The 17251-nt window shown below is 57.3% G+C and overlaps 1 protein-coding gene across 4 annotated transcripts in view; it reads right to left on the bottom strand.

Moving 5' to 3' along the window:
• Positions 1-1554: 1554 nt before the first annotated feature.
• Positions 1555-17251, bottom strand: part of LOC123364160 (1-phosphatidylinositol 4,5-bisphosphate phosphodiesterase gamma-1-like) — a 130659-nt gene continuing 114962 nt past the window's right edge. For all 4 annotated transcript variants that reach the window (XM_045006025.1, XM_045006023.1, XM_045006024.1 and 1 more), the window contains 9 exons: positions 16681-16844; positions 15902-15998; positions 15241-15465; positions 14467-14615; positions 12792-12906; positions 11761-11922; positions 10670-10758; positions 6153-6337; positions 1555-5808 (listed from right to left, as the gene is read on the bottom strand). In XM_045006025.1, coding sequence (XP_044861960.1) covers positions 5757-5808; positions 6153-6337; positions 10670-10758; positions 11761-11922; positions 12792-12906; positions 14467-14615; positions 15241-15465; positions 15902-15998; positions 16681-16844 — 1238 coding nt within the window. In that variant the 3' untranslated portion in view covers positions 1555-5756. The remainder of the gene's footprint in view (positions 5809-6152; positions 6338-10669; positions 10759-11760; positions 11923-12791; positions 12907-14466; positions 14616-15240; positions 15466-15901; positions 15999-16680; positions 16845-17251) is intronic.

Here is a 17251-nt window from a genome sequence, read left to right on the forward strand (position 1 = left end):
AGAGGCGAGAGGGAGGAAACGGGACGGAGCAAGCTGACCCCGCCTCTTGCTGGAGGACTTGCTGTGTGTCATAGCCCCTCCACTGCTGCTCCTGAGGGGGAGTCCCCACCAGCCTTTCTGGGTGGGAATAGGGTGGGGCTGGGGGTGAGCACCCCTCCACTGCTGCCTCATGCTCCAGGGCCATGGCCCTCCCCCAGCAGCAAAGTGCCACCGGAGTCTGAGGCACCCCGCGGGTGGGACTCCTGCGCCTGGGTGGCGGGTGCACATGCTGCCCGGGCCTGGTGGGTGTCTGGCTGCGAAGGGATGGGGAATAGAGGGTTGTGCATGGTGCTTCCCTGCTCTGGGGATCCCCAGCAGGGATTCTCTGCAGCTTGAGGTCTTCAAACCACAATTTGAGGACTTCAATAACTCAGCCAGAGGTTAGGGGTTTGTTATAGAAGTGGGTGGGTGAGATTCTGTGGCCTGCGTTGGGCAGGAGGTCAGACTAGATGATCATAATGGTCCCTTCTGACCTTAAAGTCTATGAGTCGACTTGTCCTGGTGGAGGGAGGGGTTGGCTTTGGTGGGGGTCAGGGAGGAGGGCCTGCAATGGCAGCTGGGCTGTGGGGAGGGACGAGGAATCCCACTCCCATGTTGTCTTTTCTTTTTCCTTTACCTTGCTCTCTCCCTGCTCTGGCACTAATCGTTTCTCCCCCTTTCCTCCTTTTTCTCTCGCTCTCAGCCTCTCTGGCGTGTCTGTTCTCCATCACACTCACTCACTCCGTCCCCAGCCCGCTTGCTGCTCAGGGCTGGCCCCGTGTGTGTGCACTCAGTCAGCCGCTGCCCATGCCATTGGCTCAGCCACGCAGGGGCTCCTTCGGGTGGCCAGTCTGCTGAGGTTGATGGAACAAAATGTGCAAACCCCAGCATTGACCCAGTGAGAGGCCCTGCAAACAGAGTCATTCCTGGTTTGCGGGGACACATGAGCAGCCTAAGCACCCTCAAACCCAGGCCAGGGAGCCAGGGGCTGGGTGAGGAGCTGATCATCACTGTGATGTTTCCCCCAGGGTTTTTAGACGAGTGGGGGAAGCATGGGTCACCCATGGAAAATGATGTACGAGGATGGGATGGGGTCTGAGGAGTGAATCTTTCTCAGTGTCTGTCTTCACTATAGTCCTTTTCTCTCTCCTTTATCTCTATTTCTTTCCTGTCTCCACTTCTCTTCAGGGTCAGGGATTGTGCCCAGTGGGACGGACTGGTGCAGTTTCATTAATAACGTAGAAGAGGAGAGTAAGCAGCATGTTAATTGAATCCCCACAGGGGCCAGGAAGAGAGCCAGGGCACCTTTCTCTCGGTCTGAGCAACCCGTCTGCTGGGATGGGACTTTAACCTGGAGCACTGCAATGTGTTGGCTCCGGGAGCTGCCCCTTTTCCTTACAGATGAGGAGAATGATGAGCTGCATTTGGCCAATGTCCTGCTTTGAATCCAGAATTGAGAGCTAGCAGACAGAGACTGTAGAGGTCTCTGGGGTGAGTGGGGCAATGCACCAACAGAAAACAAGACCAACACCTGTGTGTATAAATATTGGCTAAATAGATTTATTTTCATACAAAGAATTCACGGATCTCCCTGCAGTGACACCAGCAGGACGCCTGATCCCCCATAGGGACACTCTATCCTCCTGCATGAGACCTACAATAACATCCTGACCCGATACCTGCCTGAAGCTGCTGCAAAGACCTGTCTTCCAGCTGCTGGCTCCCTTGTGCTTCTTTTACTAGCCACTCTTGGAAACGTCAGTACCTGCCCCAGTGCCAGCGTCTCCTAGCACTTTCCAGGGGCTGACGTACAACTGTGCACCTCCTATTTAACGGGAGGGGAACCAGCATCCGGCTTCCCCCCTTCTCCTCCACATGGGTCCAAAACAAATATTGAGTCAGATTCAGCCATGGTGTAGGTGGGCACAACTCCGCGGGCTTCAGTGCTTACACCCAGGCTGCATCTGGCCCACTGAGGTACCTCAGGCATTTTCCTGGCATCCCCCCCTTATTATGTTGCATTCACAACAATCCCAGAGCTGGGTGGACACGGGATCCTTCTTCTTGGACCCGAGATGCTGACTTTTGGAGCTGAGAGGTTGGACAACCCCTCACAACACAGGCATGAATCCAAAGTGGTTTCCTGCACTCCTCCTTTTATTTATCCTACCGGGGCTCTGGAAGGCAGGGAAGCTCTGTCTGGGATTCCTCGGAAGGGGTTTCACTTGCCCCTTCACTGCTCTCAGATCAGAGGTCCTGTTTTTAAAAAGAAGGGATTTATGTAGGGGTGATGAAATAGCAGGGATCTGCAGCAGCTGGGAGGGCAGGGGAGTCTCAGCTGGGTGTTTGGTTTCTTCCCAGCTCCCTTCTGTAGCCGTATGGCACTGTGGCTTGCACTGCCAGCGGGACTCAGGAGACTGATGTCTATGGTCAGCTCTGCCACTGACCTGCTGGGTGATCTTGGGCAAGTCACTTCACTGCTTTGTGCCTCAGTGTCTCCTCTCACCTTTTGCCTGCCGTGTCTCTTTAGTAAGTTCTTTGGGGATAGGGACTGCCTGTAACTATGTGTTTTTGCAGCACCTAGCACAATGCAGCCCATATATCAGCTATTGTCATACAAATAAAATAACAATAAAAATAATAATATAGCACATTTCATCCTGAAGGATCCCAAAGTGCTCTCTAGACTGATCTCTGAAATGCAGCCAGCTCTGGGGTGGGATGTGGCAGCTGTTTAACACCACACAACAGTGTTTAAAGAAGGGCGAGAAGGATAAACTCTCTGACTAACTGCGCTGGGCATGCTAGATTGGCAGAACGTCGTTCCCTGAGCTGGAGTTTCGTGCGTACCCTCCTCCTACCCTTGTCCACCCCCGTCTCCTACTTTCTTCCATCCTGCACCACATGCCTGGAACAACCTCCCCATGATCACAGGCCGAGCTCCCTTTGCCTCCACCTTCCCCAAATGTGGCCTGCAAGCTCCAGCGACTGGGTCCTGTTTATGGTCTGTCAACTGAGCAGGGCCCGCTCTGGCTATTTTGCCGCCCCAAGCAAAAAAAACCCCACCAAAACCGTGCAGGGCGGTCGGAGCGGCGAAGCAAAAAAATAAAATAAAAACCGTGGAGGGCGGCCGGAGCCAGGGTGCAAACTTTCAGTGCCACTTATTTGGTGGCTCACGGCTGCCTCCCCTGGCTGCGCTGGCTAGCGGGACTCCCTGCGTTGCAGACGTGCCCCGGGCAGTGGAGTGCGTGGGAAGGGGGAGGGAGCGGGGGAGAGCGAGAGAAGGGGGGCAGCCAGGGCTTCCTTCTGCCGGGGTGCTCGCCAGTCGGCCCCTCCCGCCTCGCCGCCTGCCAGGAGGGCTCCACAGCGCTCCTGCCTGCAGGTGAATTGAAGGTCAGCGGGGAGGGAAGGACGCGGGCTGCCAGGCTTGCTGCAGACCCGACACCGGCTGGGGCAGACAGAGCGTGCAGCCTGCTCCCAGCAGGGTGAACCAAAAAAGAAAAAAAAGGAAAAAAAAGGGCGGCCGTGCCACCAAGGATTGAACAGAAAGCTGCCCCTTAGAATCTGCCGCCCCAAGCACGAGCTTCCTTGGCTGGTGCCTGGAGCTGGCCCTGCACCTGAGTTTAGACTGTCAGCCCTGTGAGGAAGGGGGCTGGTGTCGCTCCTCTATTTACAGCACCGCAGATGGGATTTGTAATGACAACAACAAAGGAACATGCCCAGGGCACTCACTGACTGCGGGTGGTCAGGGCCTTGGTTTTACATCCGCACTGAAAGGTGGCTGTCCCTGCAGAGTGCAGGCGGAGCTCTGCAAGCCTGACCCCCCTCCCTCATTCTGTGAGGTCTCTCAGGGGACAGGGCATCATTTCCACATGCCCTGATACTGAGGCAGGTCACAGAACCCTCCCCGCAGTTCATACACACATTGAAAAAAGAAATCGCAGCTATTTCTCGAGATCCCAGCACAGTTCCTGGGTCTACATCTTCCCTGTGCAGCTAAATGGCCTGGAAACCTCAGCACTGGCTCAGTGAGTGTCTCATCCATACTGGCACCCGTTGGAGATCCCAGCTGTTAGTATGTGACACCCGAAGGGCAGGGCAGCCTGTGTTCCTGCCCTGGGCAAGGGCTCAGAAGTGGGTCTGAGTGAGCCGGGCTCCTGTCTGTGGTGCCTAATCCTAGTCATTGTGTGAGCGCGCCTGCTGATAGTCCTTTCTTAGGCCAACTCAAACGTGCAGGGAGGCAGCACGATCGGTTGGACGCCTGGGTCCGAAGCCACTGGCTTGTTGCATGCCCCCTTCCCTTCTCTGTGCCTCAGTTTCTTGGTTGGTCCGGTGGGGCGAACGATCCTGACTCACCTCCCTGCCGGGGGTTGCGGAGCTGTCCAGCACTGGGACGGTGGAAAGCCCTAGCTACGTGCAGAGTGCAGCTGCTTCTCAGTCCACCGATTCCTCATCCCGGTTCCCTGCACCCTTCTGCTCGACAAGCTAACGAGGTGATGGGCAGCGGGTAACGCAGAGGTGAAAAGCCCTTTCAGTGGCAATGACAAGAACCCCTCGACCTCAGCTGCACAAGGCCAGGCAGAGCCAGAAGCTCCACTCACCAGCCTGGGGCCGGGCAGCTCCCCAGGCTCTGATCTGCTCCAGGAGGAGGGAACTGCAGCCAGGGGGAATGGGAATGTACCTGTCTTACTGGAGCAGGGCTGGGAAGCCCCCCACAGCTGTGTGGCTCCCGCCGTCGGCCGTTCAGCCTGAGGCTCCCAGGGATGCACTGGGGCCTCTGCCCCCCCAGCATGTCAGGGTGACTGGTAGTGGCCTTTGGCTGCCTCTTGGGAATGTCTGAGGGCAATTCAGACCGTTTATCTCGTTGCAGAGCAGGAGCCTGGGGGTCACAGCAGCTCCCCAGGCCCTGCAGGCTCAGGGAGAGCTGCAACACATCAGCAAGTGTCACCCCGACTCTAAAGGGCCGCGGAGCAAGGGATCAAGCGCCAGCCTCCCAATAAATAAATAAATAGGGGGCAGGGTTTCCTCTAACCCTTGTGAGGGGAACAGCCAGGCAGAGCACACACCCTCCTGCTCCACACACTGCTCTGCCGGTGCCCCTCCATTACAACCTGCAGCCCCCCGGGCCAGTCACTCCTGCTACCCTTGGCACTCCCAGGGCCCCTGTGCGTGCGGTGGTTTTGTACGGCAGAGAAATGTCATCCAGGGACGCCACCGTGAACACAGGCAGACTGGTGAGTTACGAAAGGATTTGAACCTACAGCTCCTGAGATGTCCCTCTTCCCTCCCCCCTTTTGGAAGTCTCATGGTGGTGAAATTTTTTTTTTTTAACAGATGTTGAAGCAGATCAGACTGACTGGGGATAAGGCGGCTGCTGGGAACCCCTGCCCCGGGTGGCTGCTCGAATCCTCTTGAGAACATTGCGCGCCCTGACACGTGACCCCTTTTCCATCTCATTGAAAAGCTCGGTTGTTACAACAGGAAAGGTGCTAACACAGCTCTGCGCTCCCATCTTCAGAACCACCTCTAGTTCTCTCCAGGTCCTGCAAGTGCTGCGGTTCTAGCAGCCAATGTCTCTTCCCCCCAGGGCAGCCGACGGATGCAGGGTGAGAGCAGCGAGCCAGCTGGAAAGGTGGACTGTTGAGGGGATGGCTGGTAGCAGCAGCCAGATCTCCTGCGGGCAAGAATTTCCAGGCTCCCCAGCAGAGGGCCCCAGCTGGGAGAGCCCCGCGGCTGGCTCAGTTGTGCTTGTTGGCCATCTGTCGATCTCTCTTCTTTTTCTCCATCAGCCTGGAGGGGGAAAGAATGTGTAACATGTCTTTGGACCGTTAGCCATGGCCCTCTGGGAGCAGACAGCAGATGTCTGCCCGCTTCACAGCTGCTCCCTAAGGGACTGGGATTTGTCACTGCATGAGAGGATAGTTAGGGAGGAGTGCATGTGTGATCACACTGCCCTCCAGTGGCTGGTCTACAGAGTGGATAAAGGACCTACTATTACTATAGCTAAGGGAGCGCTCCTTCAGCTGCGGGGGCAGCAGCCTGTTTTTTTCATGCTGAAGTAGCTGGGTTCTATCCCAGCTCCCCAGGATGGGTGGGTGGGTGGATGGGGTTTATCACGTGGGATCAGGACTCACTTCCTGTTGCGCACTTCGGTCAGCTCCATCAGCCGCTCCTTGGCTGCCCGCAGCTCGTCCAGCCACTGCTGGTGGCGCAAGTCACAGTTGTTGCTGTGTTCGAAGCTCGAGACCCGGTTGGAGAGTTCGCTGGCTCGGTCACGCAGCTGCTGGATGGAGGAGTACAGGTTCTCCTCGTCTTCTTCCTGCAACAAGGAGACGCACAGGGAGTCGGGAGCTGAGAAACTGGCCTGACCTCCTTGCTCCACCTTGAGAAACACACTCTCGTGAGGCAAAGAGGGGCTGCGGCTCTGGGTAGCCCAGGAGCCAGGAGTCCACTAGCCCTCCGGAGCTAGACAGCTGGCTTCAGAATCACTTTCGATCACAAGTGGCATGAGTTTGCCAGCCTCAACATGGTTTCTAATAGGGATCCACATCCCCAACTGCCCCATCATTTAGTGACATGCAGACCCCTTAGTCAATTAACCCAATGCTTTAATTAACCCTCAGAGCCCACCCTGTGAGCCAGGACAGCATCTGAACCATTCTCCCCATTTCACAGATGGGAGAACTGAGGCAGAGAGGGGCAGGGCCTTGTCCAAGGCCACACAGTAAGTGAGTGGCCAAGCAGCAAGCAGAACCCAGTTCCTCTAACCACTATGTGACACTCTCCCTGGGGACCTTCCAGCTGCCCAGGACAGCTGAGCCCGACTGGCTGGCAGCAATGAGGAATGCAGACTGCTCAGCTCCCAGGTGGGAGTGAAAGTGCCTCACACTGCTCCGCAGTGCCCTCTGCAGCTGGTGAGTGAGCAGTACCAAGCCACAAGGGGTATATCTAACTAGTGAAGTGTGGGTGCTCCTTAGTGCCTAGGCCGGTGGTTGCCTGGGCTTGCTTAGATTTTGCAAGGGCCCGGGGCTGAAGTCTGAGCCCCACTGCCCAGGGCAAAAGCCAAAGCCAGAGGGCTTCAGTCCTGGGTGGCGGGGCTCAGGTTACAGGCCCCTTCCTAGGGCTGAAGCCCTTGGGTCCCACCCAGGGCAGTGAGGGTTGGTCTTTGGCTTCCCGCTGCCCACAGCAGGGGGGTTCGGCCGGGCTCAGGCTTCGGTCCCCACTCCTGGGGTTGTGCAGTAATTTTTGTTGTCAGAAGAGGGTCGCGGTGCAATGAAGTTTGAGAACCCCTGGCCCAGGCCCTTGATCAGGGCACCCCTCCTTTGTCCAGCTACAGGCTCTGTGGGCACCGCACCAGCAGCCATGTTCAGCTGGCACCCACCACACTCACATCGGGATAGCAGTGCAGCCTGTGAAGACTACAGATCCCAGCATGCAGAGTTTCTAGGGGAGCTGAGCCAGAAGCTGCATTGCATGCTGGGACTTGTGGTCTCCATGGGCCACACCTCTGTCGGAAAGATGAGGCTTCCCTGCTGAATGCTATAGGCTGTCCCTGGCCTGCCTGTTTGAGCTTCGTCTTTGGTCAGCTGGCATGGGCTGCTCAGATGCCCAGCAGTGCCCTGAGCTCCCAAGGCCGGTCAGCAGGGGAAGGGTCCCTATGGTGCAGCTATCACTACCTTCAGTTCTCCTAGCCAGTCCCTTCCTTCGGAGGCTGGCAGCTCTGCGGGGCGAGGCACTGGGCCTGGGGCAGGGGCGAGCCGGCTCTGCAGCGCTGTTCGGAGTCAGAGCTGGGGGCCGGGTGAGAAGGGAGTTTAGGGAGCTGGCTAAAGACCAAAGGAGGCGAGTGACTTAAAGGCACCAAAGAATCCTGTGGCACCTTATAGACTAACAGACGTTTTGCAGCATGAGCTTTCGTGGGTGAATACCCACTTCTTCGGATGCAAGTGGTGGAAATTTCCTGGGGCAGGTATATATAAGCAAGCAAGAAGCAAGCTAGAGATAACGAGGTTAGATGAATCAGGGTGGATGAGGCCCTGTTCTAGCAGTTGAGGTGTGAAAACCAAGGGAGGAGAAACTGGTTCTGTAATTGGCAAGCCATTCACAGTCTTTGTTTAGTCCTGAGCTGATGGTGTCAAATTTGCAGATGAACTGGAGCTCAGCAGTTTCTCTTTGAAGTCTGCTCCTAAAGTTTTTTTGCTGTAGGATGGCCACCTTAAGATCTGCTATTGTGTGGCCAGGGAGGTTGAAGTGTTCTCCTACAGGTTTTTGTATATTGCCATTCCTAATGTCTGATTTGTGTCCATTTATCCTTTTCCTTAGAGACTGTCCAGTTTGGCCGATGTACATAGCAGAGGGGCATTGCTGGCATATGATGGCATATATTACATTGGTGGAAGTGCAGGTGAATGAACTGGTGATGTTGTGGCTGATCTGGTTTGGTCCTGTGATGGTGTTGCTGGTGTAGATATGTGGGCAGAGTTGGCATCGAGGTTTGTTGCATGGATTGGTTCCTGAGCTAGAGTTACTATGGTGCGGTGTGCAGTTGCTGGTGAGAATATGCTTCAGGTTGGCAGGTTGTCTGTGGGCGAGAACTGGTCTGCCACCCAAGGCCTGTGAAAGTGTGGGATCATTGTCCAGGATGGGTTGTAGATCCCTGATGATGCGTTGTAGGGGTTTTAGCTGGGGACTGTATGTGATGGCCAGTGGAGTCCTGTTGGTTTCTTTCTTGGGTTTGTCTTCTAGTAGGAGGCTTCTGGGTACACGTCTGGCTCTGTTGATCTGTTTCCTTATTTCCTCGTGTGGGTACTGTAGTCTTGAGAATGCTTGGTGGAGATTTTCTAGGTGTTGGTCTCTGTCTGCGGGGTTAGAGCAGATACGGTTGTACCTCAGTGCTTGGCTGTAGACAATGGATCTTGTGGTGTGTCTGGGATGGAAGCTGGAGGCATGAAGGTAGGCATAGCGGTCGGTAGGTTTTTGGTATAGGGTGGTGTTGATGTGACCATCACTTATTTGCACCGTGGTGTCTAGGAAGTGGACCTCCCGTGTAGATTGGTCCAGGCTGAGGTTGATGGAGGGGTGGAAGCTGTTGAAATCGTGGTGGAATTTTTCCAGAGTCTCCTTCCCATGGGTCCAGATGATGAAGATGTCATCGATGTAGCGTAGGTAGAGAAGGGGCGTGAGTGGACGGGAGCTGAGGAAGTGTTGTTCCAGGTCGGCCATAAAAATATTGGCATATTGTGGGGCCATACGGGTGCCCATAGCGGTGCCACTGATCTGGAGATATATATTGTCAGCAAATTTGAAATAGTTGTGTGTGAGGATAAAGCCACAGAGCTCAGCAACCAGGTGTGCTGTGGCATCATCAGGGATACTGTTCCTGACAGCTTGTATTCCATCAGTATGTGGGATGTTTGTGTAGAGAGCCTCTACATCCATGGTGGCCAGGATGGTGTTTTCTGGAAGGTCACCAATGCATTGTAGTTTCCTCAGGAAATCAGTGGTGTCACGGAGATAGCTGGGAGTGCTGGTAGCATAGGGTCTGAGTAGAGAGTCTACATATCCAGACAGTCCTTCAGTGAGAGTTCCAATGCCCGAGATGATGGGGCGTCCAGGATTTCCGGGTTTGTGGATCTTGGGTAGTAGATAGAATAACCCTGGTCGGGGCTCTAAGGGTATGTTGATTAGTTCTGGTGTTAGTGTAGGGAGTGTCCTGAGTAGATGGTGCAGTTTCTTAGTGTATTCCTCAGTGGGATCTGAGGGAAGTAGCCTGTAAAATTTAGTATTGGAGAGTTGTCTGGCGGCCTCCTTTTGGTAGTCAGACCTGTTCATGATGACAACAGCACCTCCTTTATCAGCCTCTTTGATTATAATGTCAGGATGGTTTCTGAGGCTTGGATGGCATTGCGTTCTGCACGACTTAGGTTGTGAGGCAAGCGATGTTGTTTTTCCACAATTTCTGCCTGTGCACGTCGGCGGAAGCATCACCGGTTCATTCACCTGCACTTCCACCAATGTAATATATGCCATCATATGCCAGCAATGCCCCTCTGCTATGTACATCGGCCAAACTGGACAGTCTCTAAGGAAAAGGATAAATGGACACAAATCAGACATTAGGAATGGCAATATACAAAAACCTGTAGGAGAACACTTCAACCTCCCTGGCCACACAATAGCAGATCTTAAGGTGGCCATCCTACAGCAAAAAAACTTTAGGACCAGACTTCAAAGAGAAACTGCTGAGCTCCAGTTCATCTGCAAATTTGACACCATCAGCTCAGGACTAAACAAAGACTGTGAATGGCTTGCCAATTACAGAACCAGTTTCTCCTCCCTTGGTTTTCACACCTCAACTGCTAGAACAGGGCCTCATCCACCCTGATTGATCTAACCTCGTTATCTCTAGCTTGCTTCTTGCTTGCTTATATATACCTGCCCCAGGAAATTTCCACCACTTGCATCCGAAGAAGTGGGTATTCACCCACGAAAGCTCATGCTGCAAAACGTCTGTTAGTCTATAAGGTGCCACAGGATTCTTTGCTGCTTCTACAGAACCAGACTAACATGGCTACCCCTCTGATACTTAAAGGCACCAGCCGATGCTGGGGGCAGCCAGCTCCTGGTGGGGTGAGTCGTGTCACAGGCCGCTCACCTTGGCGTTGATGATTTCGATGTGGATGAGCAGGGAGGAGAGCTCCAGATCCTCAGTGTAGCTGTTCTTCAGGGGCACTGACCGGTAGCCTGCAGGCAGCAGCGAGGTGATAACAACCCAGTCGGCATGGCTCCACCTCAGCTCCCGCGCCGCCCTCCCAGCACGCCCGGGCCTCCGCCTCAGCTCCCGCGCCGCCCTCCCAGCGCGCCCGGGCCTCCGCCTCAGCTCCCGCGCCGCCCTCCCAGCGCGCCCGGGCCTCCGCCTCAGCTCCCGCGCCGCCCTCCCAGCGCGCCCGGGCCTCCGCCTCAGCTCCCGCGCCGCCCTCCCAGCGCGCCCGGGCCTCCGCCTCAGCTCCCGCGCCGCCCTCCCAGCGCGCACGGGCCTCCGCCTCAGCTCCCGCGCCGCCCTCCCACCTAGCCCGGGCCTCCGCCTCAGCTCCCGCGCCGCCCTCCCAGCGCGCCCGGGCCTCCGCCTCAGCTCCCGCGCCGCCCTCCCCGCGCGCCCGGGCCTCCGCCTCAGCTCCCCCGCCGCCCTCCCAGCGCGCCCGGGCCTCCGCCTCAGCTCCCGCGCCGCCCTCCCAGCGCGCCCGGGCCTCCGCCTCAGCTCCCGCGCCGCCCTCCCAGCATGCCCGGGCCTCCGCCTCAGCTCCCGCGCCGCCCTCCCAGCATGCCCGGGCCTCCGCCTCAGCTCCCGCGCCGCCCTCCCAGCGTGCCCGGGCCTCCGCCTCGGCTCCCGCGCTGCCCTCCCAGCATGCCTGGGCACAGATGCAAGCAGCCAGGACCGGCCTCCTCACACGCACGCTCCCGTGCACACGCAGATGTTCTTGCACACTCCCCTGCAAACCCGGCAAGCTCACACTTTGTCCTTCCTGCCATCTCACAGCAACACATTCGTTTGGGAAGGGAGGGAGCTGGCAGGTTTGGGGCACCAGGGGATTGCTGGTGAGGACAGAGCTGGGAGGGGCGGGCACTGCCAGCTGAACAGGGAGATGTCCTGGGGTGAGGAAATCCCCATGCAGAGCTGGCTCCGGGGACAGGCCTACCTCAGGGAGGGAGCGCGGAGAGGAGGGGCTGGCGGCAGGCAGTCTGTACCTGTTTTGAGGCCCTTGACGGGGAAGGTGGCCTGGGCCAGGAAGTTGGGGTCGCTGAACATGTCCTCCTCGTACACCACAAAGCGCAGGAAGGCAAACTCAGGGTTGTTGATGTCGAAGACGAACTGCTTGAAAAGCCACACGGGGTTCAGGCCGTTATCAGCTGGGGGAGAAAGGGGGGGGAGTCAGCGCACAAGAAACACAAGCCTCCGAATGCCTTACGCCAGCAGGGAACAAAGGGGAGTGCCCGCCGCCTGGCATGGCAAAGGAGCTGGCTGGCGCGGGTGTGTGCGTGCATGACACATGCCACTGGCCCTTGCGGTGTGTGTCTGTAGGGACCCGTCACCGCCCCCTTGTGGCAGATGTCAGACCCACGCCGGGGTACACTAGTCCGGATGGACACATCACCGCTGCCTGCTGGAGTGCACGGGACTCGCTCAAGAGCGAATCGGTTCCATTACTGGCTGCTCCCGGGGGGAACGATGTTACTAACAGATCCCCTGTTCTAGGGTCACGCTGTCCCTGTAGATCCACCCTCTGCCACGGGGAGCAGTTTTAAGGCAGATGCACTGAGAGACCACGGGCTGACATTGCTCCTTTTATAGACGCCCTCTCCAGCCTTGAGGGGTCACAGCCCCTTATTAGGGCAATTGCTACATCACACATCTGGGGTCCGCACAGCCGCTCCAGAGGGGCCATTCATGGGGGAGCTGCCCCTCGCCACCCCAACACGCAGGCCTCCAATACCCTGAGAGCTGCAGGGCACGAGTTCTGGTCCTGCTGCCTCCGGTACTGAGGCTGACAAGCTGGGGGCTGTGTGCGGCATGCAGAAAGCTCAGGGCATTGCGTGGCAGAGCAGTCAGGCCCCTTGTATTCATGCTGCAATTAATGAACAGCCCAATCATGCAGGGAACCAGCTGAATGTCTGCCCAAGCCAGGTGGGGGATGAGCCTGCTAGCAGCATTCTGTTCGGCTACAGGAGAGGGCCCAGTTCTGTTCTCTGCGATGCTTGTTCCCCCTCCAGCTCCTCACCTACGACGTCCGTCTTGTTCTTGCTGCTGTCAAACTCCGAGCCGCAGACCTCCACCTCCACGAAGGGGCACACGATGCTCCTGCCATTCTTGGGGAGATGCCGGGCGCCTAGGATCTGGGGCGAGGAGGCGGAGATGCCGGGAAGAGACAAGCAGACTGCAATGTTAGAACTGCTGCAGAATCCCAGCCAAGAGCACCAGAGGGCCATGGCCCCATCACATTTTACCATCCATAAGGGTGAGAGACAGAGCGGGGACAGGGGGATGGAGAAGAGTAAATGGGAGACGAGGTCTTGAGGGGGAAGAGGCCGCAGTGGGGCGGGACCTCAAGGGGAAGGGGTGGCATGGGGGGCGGGGCCATGGTTCAGGCACCAGTGGCCCCCTCCACACTTTTAGGAAGCTTCCGCCCAGGGGCAGCTCCAGACCCCTGCACGCCAAGCGCGTGCTTGGGGCGGCATGCCGTGGGGGGCGCTCTGCCGGTCGCCGGGAGGGCGGCAGGCAGCTCCGGTGGACCTCCCGCAGGCGTGCCTGCAGAGGGTCCGCTGGTCCCGCGGCATCCGGAGCCGCGGGACCAGCGGACCCTCCGCAGGCACGCCTGCGGGAGGTCCACCGGAGCCGCGGGACCGGCGACCGCCAGAGCGCCCCCCGTGGCGTGCCACCGTGCTTGGGGCGGCGAAATGGCTAGAGCTGCCCCTGCTTCCACCACTCCTGATCCCAGCTCCTAGTCGCCTCATTTCTGACTCAATCTCTGTGCTGGGTTTCTGTAATGCCCATCTTTCGGGTCTGATCCTCCTCCCTAGGGATCCCCCATTCTGTCCTAAGGGGCAGCACAGTTATGACATTGTGTGTCCTAAATCATAATGCACCAGCAGGGGGCAGGCAGCGCCCTCCCAGGGGATGGGAGCAGCACACACCCGCTCCGGCCTCAGGGTTTTTTCCAGTGTCCCTGCACCCCTCACTATTCTATTCTAGAGAGATTTTTATACCGTGCTCATCACAGTGGTGTCTAAGCACCCGCCTGTACTGCCACGTGATCCCACATCTGTCACATCCCAGGCCCAGGCCTTGTTGCTTATCTGATTGTAATTCTTGGCAGCAGAAACACTCAGTCATGGAGCTGGGGGGCTTGACAAGATTCCTGGCCTAGTCCCAGACGCTGCTCACCCTGCCCACTAGCATCCTGAATTCACCATCTTACTGACTCATCATAAAAAATGGCTCGCCCCACACAAGCAGGGAAGTAGAGTCCGTATATATATATATATATATACGGGGCATTGCCCCCTACAGGATGGAACCAGAACTGCTCAGCTGTGTGTCATAGGCTGTATACTGCTAACACCCAACAGAGATTCTCCTTGTGCTCAAGCACTGGGGCCTCCCGTGATTCTGGAGCAGGCTCTGAGCTCCCTGCCTGTGAGGGTGGGAGGGGTCACTGCACAGTGAAATATGTCTCTCTGTCATTGTCGCCTGTGTCGACACTGCCCTCTGTCACCCCCGTGCGGCCACATTGGCTGCAGTGGGGTTCTATGGGTGTGACGGACATGAGGATTTGACCAACGGCATTAATAGATGAAAGAAACAGACATTAAGTGATTGATGGGCCTGAGGCGACAGGTCCCAGGACGTGGGTCTCTTGGTCCCTCCCCCAAGTCCTAGGCTGGTCTCTCACTTACCTGGAGCTGCACAGTGATGGGTTCCACGATCTTCAGGCTGCTCTTGTCAAAGGGGTCAAACAAGTCGTCCCTCATGATGTCTGGCTGCAGGACGTAACCGCTGCGGCCTCCCAGCATGAACAGGGCCTGGTTCAACTGCATTGGTTTATCTGGAAGAAGCCCAAAGGCAGTAACCAATCAGCACATGGAAAGAGACAACGGAACGTTCAAAAGGGGCAAAAACCAATCAGCACGTGGCGAGAGACAATGGAACGTTCAAAGGGGCAAAAACCAATCAGCACGTGGAGAACGGGAGAGAGGAATAATCCAAGTGGCAATGACCAATGAGCTGGGGGAGAAGCCCGTGTGGGGCCAGAGGCAGCACAGAGGCACGAGGTCTCCGTGCGGTGTGGAGGCATGTAGGGCATTGTGCAGAAGGCCCTGCCCCCGGCAGTGCTGTTGGTTGGGGGAGCTAATCCCCCCACTTCTGTCACACAGAGGCAAACCCATGCCTTGTACCCCGATGGGAGACAGTGCCGCGATCTCCACAAACGGCACCTTGCAGTGCGTTCTGAGCCCTGCGTGGGAACAGCCTGTATAGTGGATGGAACCACCTGGGGTTGCTGGCAATTGCGTCAGGCTGGCTCTTGGTCACATGACTGCAGGGTCTTACTTAAGGAAGCCATTCAGCTGTGGGATTATCTCCTCAGGGAAGGGAGGGGAACCCCATTGCGAAAGGAAGTGGATCTGTGCCCAAACTGCCCCGTGCCCACTGCTTTGGGGCTGGAGAGTTACCGGGGGTCTGGAAGTTAAGGGCCACCAGCTGGCTGCCGCAGATCCACATGGGCAGCGGGTCGTAGTTGGAGGAGTCCAGGCGCTGGCCCTTGGGGTAGACGCGGCTGAGCTGGCGCCGGTTGTACTGCAGGAACTTCTTGCCCTTGCTGCGGTTGGCGTACTTCTCGGCCTTGGTCTCGGGGAAGGAGGACATGTCCCGATAGCAAGCCTTGTCTGTGCCGATCTCTGCAAGGACAACGGGCAGGGTCGGCGGGTGGCCACCAGGGGCCCTCGCTAGGGAGGTATCAGGGTGCTCTGGAGCCTGGCACATCAGTGATGCCCACTGAGGACAGTTGTTCCCTAGGCTGGCAGTCCCCACTGTGAGCTTTCCTCTGCCTGAACTTAGGGCACAGCCTCCACATGGGGCCCACCTACCACTGCACTTGCTATGGAGCTAGGCTGCTCTGAATCCTGGCGTGGAGAGGGGTGGCTGGCTGGAGGGGCTGGAGCTGGGCAGTTCTGTTGGGGACCAGAGCTGGCTGGGACAGCCAGGCAGGGCCTGGAGGGAGCAGCTGTTTGGACGGGTGGGAAGGATCTTCCCAGGGCCTGTTTGGTTCCCATCCACACTGGCAACACCCCTCGGAGGGCTCAGTCAGTGACGCAGTAGCAGCTGGGGCCTTACTCTCTTCATCAAATGGCACCGGGCGGCAGTAAACGACCAGCTCGGAGAGCTCCAGGGCGATCTTCTTCCTCCGCTCCATGATCTTCCCCTCTTGCATCTGCGCAGGGAAAGGCAGGCGCTCAGGTCACTGCCCAGAACGCAGAGAGGCCACAGAAACATGAGCCACCGACACACCCTGCACAAACGGCCTGGCAGAGCCTGTCTGTTAGGGCTGGGCACCACGTCCTCACCCGTGGCAGGGATGTTTCAGGGGAACCACTGAGTCCTGCAAAGCAGCCCATGCTCACACTCCCCTTCCAGACAGAGGTGCATCCTCTGGAGACTACAGGTCCCAGGATTCTGTGCTCCATAATGAACCACGCAGCCGTCCACTGAGATTGCTTTGGAGGAATGCATGCTGGGAACTGTAGTTTTCAAGGGCTGCACCTCCATATTCGGGATGATGGTGGCTACAACCTCCTTCCTTTAATGGATCCCTTCAGCTGCCAGCAGATCCCCGAATGGGCAAAGTGTGGGCATTACCCCTTAGCGTTAGTGCTCACTGTATCTCGGACCCAAGCGTCAAGGTAAGCTAGAGCCTGAGGGAGTGGAGCTGCACCTCCCCCAGACAGGGAGTGGGGAACGCTCTGCCTTCCTGGGTGCCATGGCACCCCCCAAAGTCAGCCCCAACCCCCACCTTTGTGAGGCACATTGGTCCTGGCCTGGATGTTTGTTAGGGTCACTCTAATGGCGACAATGAACGCCACTGACACTCAAAGCAGACGGCTCCTTTCACTCACCCTGGCATCTGCGTTCTGTGTGGCCTCCCGGATCTTGGCCACCCAGTCGTTGAGTTCCTCCTGTGTGTCTGCAGCCACGTCCAGTGATTGGGACGGGTGGGACATCTGCTGGGAATGGATGGTGAAGACAAATGGTTTGGAGCTCCTCCCGTCTTTGGAGATAACTATAAGGACATCAGAGGGGGCTTTACTTGGAGAGATTCCCAATGGACAGCTCTGTGGAGCGAAGGACCCCTCCAGGGTCCTGCTCTCCAATCTGCTGCACACGGGGGGGTGGAGTGGGGCTCGGCTCCTTCCTCTGACGCAACATCACCGCTGGCAGAGCGTCAGAACCTAGCGTGAAACCTGGTCTTCTGTCGCCCTGTGCAGCCCTGCGCTACCCAGGGCGCTTGGGCCAGCTGATTGACGCAGGGTATGATTCCTGACTCCCCTCCCAGTGGTGTCACTCACACCATGGGAAACCGGGGGAGGAAAGAGGGCGAAAGGTTCTTAGCCTGAGCTCCCTCTTATTCACCTCAAGCCAAGAGGGACACGGGAGGCTCTGCATCTCACAGCCTGTCTCAGGAGGTCC

The sequence above is a fragment of the Mauremys mutica genome, chromosome 2 (assembly GCF_020497125.1).
Source record: "Mauremys mutica isolate MM-2020 ecotype Southern chromosome 2, ASM2049712v1, whole genome shotgun sequence".
Lineage (NCBI taxonomy): Eukaryota > Metazoa > Chordata > Testudines > Geoemydidae > Mauremys > Mauremys mutica.